Source organism: Microplitis mediator, chromosome 7 (genome assembly GCF_029852145.1).
Source record: "Microplitis mediator isolate UGA2020A chromosome 7, iyMicMedi2.1, whole genome shotgun sequence".
NCBI classification, from domain to species: domain Eukaryota; kingdom Metazoa; phylum Arthropoda; class Insecta; order Hymenoptera; family Braconidae; genus Microplitis; species Microplitis mediator.
The window spans coordinates 10,159,254-10,171,839 of NC_079975.1; the positions used below are offsets into that span (position 1 = coordinate 10,159,254).

A 12,586-nucleotide genomic window follows, 5' to 3' on the forward strand; every position below is an offset into this window, starting at 1 on the left:
AAAAACTTGTTAACGCAAACTCTTCAATTTTTAGAAATTTAACTGAAACTCTTGAAACATTTAATTTGACAACTTCACTTGTTTCAATGAAACAAAAGTAGTTTCCTATAATACCGAACGTGTCGTGTCAACCGACAAGTTTCTTGGGGAGAGAATCCGACGAGGTTGTTGGAGTAATTTGACGCACTCACATGAAAACTGAAAAATATTCGACAAGAATATAAATGTATTCGTTACAAAATATTGAATTATATTTGAATGAAAGTCTTTATATTATCGATTAAATAGAAAAATTTATTTATAAAAAGAGTCACATATTTATCTCGTTTAGATCAATGTATAAGCAATTGACTGTATATATCCATTCAATATGAAAACAAAGTACTAGAAGCACAACTAAACTAAAAATTTCCTACAGGTTCCGTAGCGTAGCGGTAAAGCGTCTGACTCTCATGCGTAGGGTACTGGGTTCGAATCCTCCGGAACCAATAGTACGATTATTTAATTTTTCACTAAAAACTGAGTGTGTCAGAATTATTTGTAAAGTGTTAATATATATAATGTAATAATAATAATAATAACATAATGTAATTGTCCCAATACTTGATAAAAAAAAAAAATAATAAATAAATAAATAATAATAATAAAAGTAAAAGTAAAAATAAAAAAACGCAAAAAAAAATTTTTTTTTAATTAATTATTGATGAAATAATTAAAGGCAATATTCACTTGGTTCAGATTACTGTTTTTTTTGGATCAATGCAATACAGAAATTTGAAACAATTCGATTTTTTATTGAATCAATTGCAAGGAGAGTTTCTACGGACCTAAAAAAATATTACTTTCAACACTAAAATTCATTTGCTTTAATAAAATTATGACTTAACTGAAAATTCTTCATACCTTCAATGACCTTACAAATTACTTTGAGTGAAATTTTTGATTATTTTATGTAAAACGAAAATCATTATTGTATCAACAGCATTCATGACTTGAACTAATTCCTATTTTTTTTTAAATGAAAAAAGCTATTGAGTTATATCAAATACTATAGAATTAGTTCAAACGAATCGGGACCTCGCCTCAAGAAACTCTTAGTTGGAGCAAAATATACTGTCAAACGTAGAGGGCGGTAGACTCAATCGCTTGACGCGCTTGGCTGTATCCAAACGCACGGAGTACTTGAGCCAAATGAATCTGGTTTGACGTCAGGAATCTTTTTTTACAGTGTAGAAAATTTATAAATTTGAAATAAATAAATTAATTAATTAAAATAATGAAATTGAAAAAATGCACGTACGGTTTTTGTACTTATCTAAATATGTATTTTTTCATTTTTACTTAGCCTACACTTTGTTCACTTATTCTAAGATTTAAAAATTCACAATTGACAGCTACATTCATACTCTTGATCCTGGAATTTACAGACAAAACAATTTTCGGATTTTTTTTTTCAACAAATGTCAAAAAAAAAGCCATAAGTGTGCACATTTAGAAAATTAAAAAAACTATAGGTGAAATTTTTTGAAATATTTTTTTTTCATATTTTATCGTTTTGAAAAATAATCCAAAAATTATTAGATGCCGGCTAACTTTAGTGTCATAATCATTTTTCCATCAATTTAAATATTTTGAATGTTCGCAAGTATTGGCGCCTTGGGCGTTCTGTTTGTTTGCAAGAAAGACAGAGAGGAAATATATACATCTGCTTCTTTCTCTGTTTTCCATGATTGCATGTGATATTTTCTCCCCAATTTTCATAGTAAACAATCAGAAAATAAAATACCAAAACTGCATGTGAAGACATCTTTTTGTTCAAATTGTATCATTATTATGGAATAAAAATGCATAGCTTTACTTTTATCAGTATTATATTGAAGATAATCCAATAAAATATAAACAAAGTATATTTAATTTTACGATAAAGATAAATCTTAAAAATATATTAGAACAAATAAACTCATCAATGGATTATTTACAATTTATACTTGAATTAATTTATTTTAATCTTAAAATGTACTTTCTTAAACCAAATTAATTTATGAAAAATTTTAATTTAAAGTTATTTATTGTATGATAAATCAGCCTGTCAATTGATGATTCAGCATCTAAATGTTTTTTTTAATCATCACAGAAAATCATAACTTGGTGAATTTTTGTTTATTCAATTAAAACATAAGTAATTGAATAATAACAAAAAAGTTTGATAGTTTTGACAAATGGTATTTTGTAATTTATCTAAATTGATATCAAAATATTTTGAACACCAATGTTAGGCACAAACAGACGATCCTATAAATATTATTTACTCCAAGCTTTTATTGCTGGTATTTGTCTGTTAGTCTACTGTGAATATCTCAATTATTATGTCGTCCTTGCACAAGTAAGAATAAATAATTGTTATTTTATATTAGTTTTATTTATGTATATATTTATTTTATTAAAATTTTTAGTGCTCGTGGCCAGATCTTGATGTTTCAAAAGCAGATCCAACAATTAAACCGTCAAGACCAGATGAAAAACCTGTTAAAATAATTTTTATAGCAGATACTCATTTATTAGGATCTATAAATGGACATTGGTTCGATAAACTTAGAAGGTTCGTATTAATTTATTTATACAAAATATTATCTGATATTCTCCTACTTCGCTGGATGTGTTACAATTTATTCCACACAATAAAACTATCATAGTTACGACAAAAATTTATGCTGACAATTTTGTACATCTTTGAATTCTCCAGAAAATAATTATTATAAATTTTTTAGAAAATTAAATAGTTTAATTACAATTACAATTTAAATTAACGCTCAACTAATTTTTGTTTCACTTGATTAATTTTTAGTATTCATTTTATTCTAAACTAATATTTTGACTAAATGATTAAATTACAACAACCTTTTAATTTATTAACGTACCTCTATAGTTTTATAATTTATTTATTTATAATTAATATATTTGAATTTATTTGTTTACTTAAACGTGCAATTACAGTTAAATGATTGGATGTATGTAAAAAATATAGTATTATCTATATTATTAAGATAATAAGAAAAATTTTGTTCCTGCCATATCTTTATGATAGAATTAGTTAATGTTCTTAAATTCGGTAACGTTAAAAAGGTCTTGACTTGAATTTGTGACTTTTCATGGTTTCAATTCTATTTCATTGCCAAGTATTGAGATAAATAAATTTATCGATACCATTCGAATTACATTTAAAATATGCAGAAAAAAAGACCATCGTATTTATTTTATTTAAATGAATTAATATTTTAAATATTCTGTCACTGAATGTGACTGTATATATATATAACTAATATAAAAGTATATAATTAAGAGAGAATATGAAAAATTTAATCTATGACATGTCTTCTATGATAATAAAAATTAAACAGATTTACTTTGATATCAGTGAAGAAAATATATTAGGCGACTAATAAAAAAAAATTTGACCGTGTATAGATTTAAAAAAAAAAATCTCATGATTATACAATTAAATTCAAATCATATTTAATAAAGTTGGCGGTAATACTCGGGCAGTCACGTAGAGACTACAGATTTCTCCTATTTTATAATGTAATTGTAATTATAAAATATTATTGAATAAAAAAATGTATTTATATTTTTAGAGAATGGCAAATGCACAGAACTTTTCAAACATCAATGGTTCTCCATAAGCCTGATATTGTTTTTTTCTTAGGTTCGTAAATTATTTAATTTAAATAAATAATGCAGACTATATTTTTCTCTAATATTAAATTTAATTAATTACAGGAGATATATTTGATGAAGGACTTCGAAGTAGTCCAGATCAATTTGAAACTTATGTTAATAGATTCCATTCTCTTTTTGCGGTTCCAAAAAATACTTATTCTTATGTACTTGCCGGAAATCATGACATGGGTTTTCACTATGGTTTGTATACTCAAGTTATTTTTCAAGAATAATTATTATTAAAATATAATTATTACAGCAATAACACCTTATACAAATCAACGATTTATTGATGGTATGAAATCACCAAATGTCCGAAGAGTCAGTATACGAGGAAATCATTTTGTACTTATTAACAGTATGGCCTTTGAAGGAGACGGATGTTTTCTTTGTAGGCCCGCTGAAGTTGCTACTTATAAAATATCAAGTATAATCTTTATTTATTTTTAATGATAATAATTTAATTTATTCTTAATTATTAAAATTTTTTTTGTTTAAATAGAGCAATTGAAATGTGCAAAAGGTATAAAAACTGATTGTTCAAAGTCTACGAAAAATACAATTGAAAGATACAGCAGGCCAATTTTACTTCAAGTACTTAACTGTTTTCATTTTTTTACTTAATAACTTGTTACTCGGGAAGTTGGTGCATAAAATTTTGACAATTATTTATTTTGGATTAATTTCGATTAAAGCTTCGTATATTCCATACATATTGATTTCGATGATTGTATTATCATGGGATTTTTGAAAAAAAATCTTCACACGGTCAATTTTTTTTTATTAGTCATCTAATATATTTTTGTCACTGATACCAAATAAAATTTGTTTAATTTTTATTATCATAGAAGACATGACATAGATTAAATTTTTCATATTCTCTGTTAATTATATACTTTTATAATAGTTATATATGAATCGTTTATTTGAGAAACCCCATAAGTCATGTTTTTTGCGAAATTGGGTTTCTGCATTTTTGGGTTCTTTGGATCTCCCTCCATAGAAATCAATCAAAATATGCATCAAATCAGCGTTTAAAAAAAAATTAACGGGGTGACAGCAATTTCATTTAATTAAGAAACCCCAATAAGTCAATGACTCAAATAAACATATGCAGTTTTAGTTTTACAGAAATAATTTTTTTTCTTTTTTTTATTTAAAATTCGCGCTCTTTTGGGAAATTAATTTCAAATGTTGTTTTATTGTTGACCATTATATTACTAATTAAAATGTTTAAATTAATTATAATTTTTTGTAATTTCTTAGTTTCAGAGTTCAAATACATATTTAATACTTCATTTTATCAGTGTAATAAATGATTTGAGTAGAAACATTTAAAAAAACAATGATTTTATAATTTTTTTTTCCGTTTGGTTGAGAAACCCCATAAGTCAATCAACTTTAAATAATTTTTTTAAGTAGTTTCAGTTAAAAAATTAAATTTTTCTTGTTGGAATCTTTTCAGAGACGCTAACATTATTGTATTCAATTGTTTATTTATTCTTTTAATGTCAAGTTTTCCCAAAACAATGTTTTTTTTGTTTCCTGAAAAATTTTGTTTTCTTGACTTATGGGGTTTCTCAAATCAACGATTCATATATTCAATCACATTCAGTGACAGAATAATTGAAATATTAATTTATTTAAATAAAATGAATACGATGGTCTTTTTGTCTGCGTAATTTAAATGTAATTCGAATGATATAGATAAATCCATTTATGTCAATACTTGGCTATTAAAAAGAGTTTAAACTATGAAAAGGCACAAATTCAAGTCAAGACCTATCTAATGATACCGATTTCAATAACATTAACTAATTCTATCACATAGATATAGCGGGAACAAAATTTTCCTTATTCTCTTAATAATAAAGATAATAAAAATAAATTTTGTTTAGCATTTTCCAATGTATCGAAAGTCTGATAGTCTCTGCAGAGAACCAGATCGAGCACCAGATGAAATTATAGACTTGAAATTTCGAGAACGATGGGATTGTATATCAAAAGAATCATCTGAACAAGTAATTTCATTTTAAATTTATTTATTGTTTTAATTGTTGTATACTTTAAAGTATTAATTTTTAAATGAAAAAAAATGAATAGCTTTTGGAATTATTGAATCCAAGATTAATTGTTGACGGTCATACGCATCATGGTTGCAAGCTTATGCACGGTGAAGATACACTAGAAGTTACAATTCCTTCATATAGTTGGAGAAATAAAAATAATCCATCATTTTTAATGGTAAATAAATAAAAAATTTAAATAATTTTAAACAATCTATTGAATAATTATTTCATACAATTAATTTTAATATTTATTTTATATACTTATTTAAATATTTTATATAATTATTTTATACTTTATTTTAGGGAGTTTTTACACCAGATAATTACGCTTTATCAAAATGTTACATGCCTGTTGAAAATACCGTCATTACAATATACACTATTGGTGGAATTTTAATTGTTTTTTATCTTTTGTTCCGAATCAAGCAAAAGAAGAATCGTCATCATCACTTTTTAAAACTACATTGATTATTATCAATTAATTGGATATAAATAAATAATGATCTCTCATTTGTTTTTTTTTTTAACAAAGCTCTGTACATTAAATAATATATCAGATTTTTCATATTTAAAATACTGATATTGTCTAGATTATTATCAATTTTTATTGTACTTACATATGCTTAAGTGTACTGAAAAAAATATTCAAAAATAAAATATACTGGCATTTTTAAATAAATTTATTTATGATTTTAAATATTGTAAGTACTAATAAATATGACAATGATTTCATTATTTATTTTATTTGTCTTTTTTTATTTTTTCAAAGCATCAAAGTAATAATTCAACTGAGTATGCGAATTTGAAAAGTTTTGTTTCTTTAAAATATGTAAACTAAGTATAATCATAACTATTTTATTTTATTCATTATATTTAATCATTCGTTCTATCGTTCACCTGATATATTTATTCAATTGCCAAAAATTAGGCAGAATGAGTTTTCGCACACATTAATATTAATAAAAAATTGTCTCTGTTTTTATTATTATTATTATTATTTTTTTTTTTTTAATTATAAAGAGAAGTCAACTATAAGAAAATTAACGACTAGTCGATCTTTACTGCCGCATATATTTTACGAATAAATGCATAAGCAGCAAAGAAGCCTATTGTTCCAGTTAATAACCAAAATGTCAAAACCATTAGTCCTGTATAACCGAAGTACATTAACGTTGGCACTAATTCGGTAATTTCAAGTTTTGTCATAAAGTAAAAAACTGAATAGGCAAAAACGTAGACAGCTGATCCGCCACTGACAATAAAACTTCTCCACCACCATCTGTAATCCTTTATACAAAACAGTTAAAACTTATTACTCAGTAATTATTTAAGGGGGAAAAAGGGTCTGAGATACAAAAAAAAAGAGCATATTTTTGTGGTTTTTTTTTTCAGAGTACCTTCTTTATTAAAATTCTTAAAATTTGTGACATTATTAAGCATCATTCCAAAAATATTCTGCTAAATTTTTATAGAAAAATATTTAAAAAATAAGCCAGTGATAGTGGAGAGAACCGAGTCACTTAAAAAAAAAGTCTCCATGCCGTAGGCAGGATAATTCATGACTGTCTCATTTAAAATAAAAAAAACAACAAGATTTTTTTAGTACTTAAGTGTATCTTAGATTTGAACGAAGGACTAAAAGAAATATTCATTTTTGAATTTTTGGTAAAGGTGCAAACAAAAAACTCTGATTTTTGCCAAAAATTGCTCCTTTTGTTTAATTAAAAAATAAGTAGTTAGTGAAAAAAAACCTTCGTTCAAATCTAAGATAAACTTATGTACTAAAGAAATCTATCTGATTTTTTGATTTCAGATGATTTCAGATGAATCGGTCCTCTTCACTACCACCGGCTTAATTTTCAATATTTTTTGAATAGAAATTTAGCAGAATATTCTTGGAATGATGCTTAATAATGTCACAAACTTTTAGAATTTTAATAGAGAAACTACTCTGAAAAAAAAAAAAATTACAAAAATATGCTCTTTTTCTTGTATCTCAGACCCCTTTCCTCCCTTAACTTGATTAAAAAAAAATAATAGAATAAAAACTACTTACTTCTCCGCATAGTTGAAAATAGGCCATAACAATTGATATTTGTGAGCATGAAATAACCAGGATACAAAATACGAGAAACAGGAAGCCAAAAAGATAATAAAATCTATTTTCCCATAGAGCAGTTAAAATGAAAAATAATTCAATAAATACTGCTCCAAATGGTAAAATTCCAGCCATTAGTGTACTACAAATAATTAAAAGTAATTTATTTAATTTATTTTTATAAATATTATTTATAAATGATAATAATAATAATTGAAAGTTACCATAAAAATGGATTCATGTACCACAATTGATCGGGTACTTGTCTTGGAATTTGATTTGTTCTAACTGGATGTGTGAATGGTTGTTTACGATAACCGAAAAAGTATCCTAAGTAAACGAGAGGAAGAGAAATACCGAACCAAAGACATAGTAATGATAACATTGTAGTAAATGGTACTGCACCGGAACTGTGTTTTCCCCAAATAAAAAAATTAAGGAAAAAACATGTGCCAAATACTATTCCAGGATAAAATGTTGCTGTTAAAAGAGCTGCACGTTTCCATTGTCTACCACGTATTGTTTTATATAAACGTGCTGAAAAATAACCGGCGACCAAACCAGAAAATGCGTAGAAAAAAATTGCACAAGTAGCAAGTGCTCCTCTGCTTGCCGGTGAAAGCATTCCCAACATAGCAAAAACTTTTTGAAAAAAAGGCATTATAATAATTTTTGAATTTCCAATAATAAATATAAATTACTGATTAATAAATATTTCTTACATATTGTGATTAGTGCCATAAAAAATATCTGAATACCACTGCCGATAACAGCAGCAAAGAGACGTGAATTTGTTGGTGGTCTAAATACATCACCGTGAACTAATTTCCAACCAGTTTCTTCAATTGATTCATCCAAACTTGCTAGACTATCACTATCGCCTGCATTATAGCGAGCAATATCTCTTCGTAATGTTCTTACCATAATCATTGTAAGAATTCCTAATAAATTAATAATTATCATTAATGACATAAATTGTGTTATTATTTATTAAATATCATAAAAAATTTTTTAAAATATCATTTTAACTCTAAGCGGTCACACTCGGCATGAATCATAATGATCACAAAGAATCTAAACAACTCCAATGTTTTTTATCAGCTTTAGAAATTAAATTAATCAATATTTTTATAAGAAATATTATTTAAATAATTTTATCATGTTACCTTATCAAGAAAACCGCACTTCGTTAGGTAAATAATTATTAAGATATTTTAAAAATATAAATTTTTATTGTGGATCAAGAAGATTAAGAAAACTACTTGTGGCCGTTAAAGTTTAAAACACATGTTCAAGTTAAAATAAAATAAATCAATTATTTTTAACATTACCTGATAGAAAGAATACAACAACAAGAGAATTGATAATTGAAAACCAATGAATTTCAACATCATTCATTCCTAAGTAAACGTCCCATCTACTGGCCCAACTAACATCTGATTCAGTCCATTCAACAGAATATAAAAATAAAAGTCTTGTTCCTTTTGGATTAACATACTGTGGAGAAACATCACCCGGTGGTTGACAATTGTTGTCTTTAAATTCTACTTCGTTGAAATCAACAGATCTTGCATCAACTTCAAAACCGACTACTCTAAATTCATTACTGTAAAATTAAAATTTATTTAATTGATAAATCAACAATTTTTTTTAATTTAAATGATAAAATAACTTTGAAATAAGATAAAAAACCTACGACCCGCGCACTTTTCATTGCAGCGAAATTAAAACAGTCAATATAAATTGGTAAATTAAATAAAAGATCATTTTTTTCTTAAAGTTATTTTTTGTAGTTTTAAATAATAGAAAAAAATTTTAATTTGAAGAATAATCTTGATAGATTATTTTTTAAATAAGGTCGTTAAGTGCACCCATAGTCGTTCACTAGATGTTGTGATGTATCATTACTTGATCAACACATGGCTTTATTCTCGCTCAAAGACAATATCAATTGAATTATAAGTTTATTGATTTGGAGAATAATTTATAAAATTAAAAATATATTGTTATGTTCTGAGAGTTTTTGGTATTTTCTTGAACAATATCGACACTCGAATTCTTAATTTTAATAGAGTTTTACTTATTTAATGACAAATAACACAGAAAACTTCACTTTCAAATGTATGACAAATATGTTAATAGTAAATTGATTTGAATATCTTACAACTATAAGAATAATAGTGCTAATCATAGAAATTAAGGAATGATACTTTTATTCTATTTAAATCAATGTTATTCTTAATTAACAATTCTGTAATTATTCTTAATTCTTTCGGTCCTTCTTTCTGACTAACTACCGGCATTCAGCGATTGCAAGTGATGCTACAACTGATATTATTACGCTCTGAGAAAAGAATAAGTAGTCATGCGGCTCATAGCGCCACCAGCACTTTTAGAAGTGACCGTGAAAATAGTGTATGGAGGCATAACAATATATTGAATAACATATAATTTTAAAAATTATTAAAGAATTTAACTGAACCTAAATTTAATCTAACGAACGAACGGTCAAGTAAATATGGCCCGCTGAGTGCGATTTTGAAAACAGTCATTTAATTTAAATTCATAACAAATTATAAAATACTTTAATAGTCATATTCTAACATATTTAGATTCACAAATAATTATTTATCAATAATCAGTTTTTTACTTGAAATTATTTTTATAAAAATTACAAAATGCCTTTAATCAGATGAGCAACTAATTGTACTGATCGGGTCCAGGATCTTTTACCTTAATAAAAAGTAAATAATAAATGTATGGTGTATCATTTATTAAATAATATTTGCATCTAAGGATGAATGCTGATAATCATTTATGATTAAAATTTTAATATTATAAAATAAAAATATCTTTAGTATTGGAAATTATATTAGTACTCACTCTCCATGTTTATGATAACTCAGCTTAAGTTTAAGATAATTGTTTATGTATACTTGATCACCTTTGACACCACCAAGCCGATAACCATAATAAACTATGGTATTGTCATCTTTATGAGTTTTTTTAGTGGCGGCAGGTAAATTATCTATCAACCTATATGGTCAATAAAAAAATAAATTTATAAAATTGAATAAATAAAACAAGGAATTTATGAATTTAAAATTTTTTAAACTTACAAATGAACTGTATATTCATGTTGTATTCGTTCGATAACAGTCTTAGATTCTTTTTCATTCCAATTCATGGGTTTCTGCGGCGAATGACACAATAATCTACAACTTATGTCTTCTCCCATAGCTACTTCATATGGCGTGTTTACAATTCTAGTTTAATATAAATAATAATAATAACGGATAATTATAAAAATATAAACAAATGATTAAATCTTACCGATCACCACGAAGAACTTCACCCAAATTTTCTGACATATAAATTACAGTTCCATTTTTTGGCCTACAAAATCCCAATGAATAATATTCATATGGCAATTGCGTACGTGTACTTGTCATTTTCACAGCTTTTACATTTATTTTTTGGCCTTTTTTAAATTCAACTGGAGCTACTCCAGGAACATAAAAGGCATCTAATTCTAGTATGAAAAATAGTAGTCCTATAACTGCACTCCATTTTAATCTTCCCTGTAAATAAATAATTAAAAATTTGTTTAAAATTTATCGTTTATTAAATAGAATATAATGTCAATTACATCATTGAACAGTCCATATATTTATTTAAATTGACATAACAAATTGTTGATTCAATCTTTACAAATAAAATTAAAGAAAAACATTGTTGATCTTATGAACAAAAGATGAAACAATTTTGATTGTTGATAGGTTAATTTATGATAAAATTACTTAATTAGTTAAATGAAATTATTAAAATAATGGATATTATTTACCATTGTGTGACGTTAATTGTTGATGGAGCCGCGCCGCGCCGACTGCACAATTTAATTTCAATCACCTACAATGTCCACAACAATTCGCGACACACCGTTTTTGCATTACATCTGTAATATACAGGTATATGATATATTTAGGTATAAGTGAATCATGACATACACACATAAGGTGGTTCGTTTAGTTTCATTTCAACAGTGCGAAGTTAGCGCTTTTTTAAATCTTGACACGTAGAGGAGGTACAACACTGGCCATAAGATCTTGTCGGGTTGTATAACATCGGGAAAAAAAAATCTCTAAAAATTAAAATATGTATAATATTTTTGTACAAATGGAAAAATATAAAAATAATAAATTGTAAAAAAAAAAATTAAATATTTAAAAATATATGTATATTAATAAAATGTGAAATTATAAATATGTATTGTAAAATAAGTGAATAAAAAAAAGTCCCTATAAAAAAATCTCTAGATTTATAATTACTAAAAAAAATATGGTCACTATTTAAAAATTTGTAAATAATTATTGTGTCTATATGAAAATATTTATAATCAAAAAGAACTAAATTAAAAAGTTAATAAAAAATAATTACTAGAAATAAAGATATATCTCCATATACACCTATATAACAATCTTGTAAAAGTCCTGTGCAAGCCTGGTCGCAAATCCACTGGTTGTCTATCCCTGATTAGAAAATACGATTTGTGACGATTAAAAACGATTGAAAATTTAATCGTCATAAATCGTCTTTAATAGTCATAATCGTCATGGTTTTTTACATTTAATCGTCTCCAATCGTCAAAAGACAATTTTTGTTTATTTTACGATTAAAACCGATTAAAATTTCAAATTGTCAA

At 25.6% G+C, this 12,586-nt stretch overlaps 2 protein-coding genes across 2 annotated transcripts; one reads left to right on the forward strand and one right to left on the reverse strand.

Moving 5' to 3' along the window:
- Nucleotides 1-1,754: 1,754 nt before the first annotated feature.
- On the forward strand, nt 1,755-6,254 carry LOC130671290 (metallophosphoesterase 1). The gene is made up of 9 exons (XM_057475081.1): nt 1,755-2,383; nt 2,454-2,599; nt 3,633-3,703; nt 3,778-3,918; nt 3,977-4,144; nt 4,220-4,311; nt 5,616-5,738; nt 5,821-5,961; nt 6,090-6,254. The coding sequence occupies exons 1-9, from the start codon at nt 2,270-2,272 to the stop codon at nt 6,252-6,254; spliced, it is 1,161 nt and encodes a 386-aa protein (XP_057331064.1). The 5' UTR covers nt 1,755-2,269.
- LOC130671289 (transmembrane 9 superfamily member 4) lies at nt 3,776-11,889 on the reverse strand. Its single transcript, XM_057475079.1, has 9 exons — nt 11,729-11,889; nt 11,218-11,465; nt 11,004-11,150; nt 10,768-10,920; nt 9,216-9,490; nt 8,607-8,825; nt 8,109-8,526; nt 7,843-8,026; nt 3,776-7,073 (listed from the first exon to the last, which is right to left on the reverse strand). Exons 1-9 carry the CDS (start codon nt 11,729-11,731, stop codon nt 6,834-6,836), a joined length of 1,887 nt encoding a protein of 628 aa, XP_057331062.1. The 5' UTR covers nt 11,732-11,889; the 3' UTR covers nt 3,776-6,833.
- Between the last annotated feature and the right edge of the window lie 697 nt (nt 11,890-12,586).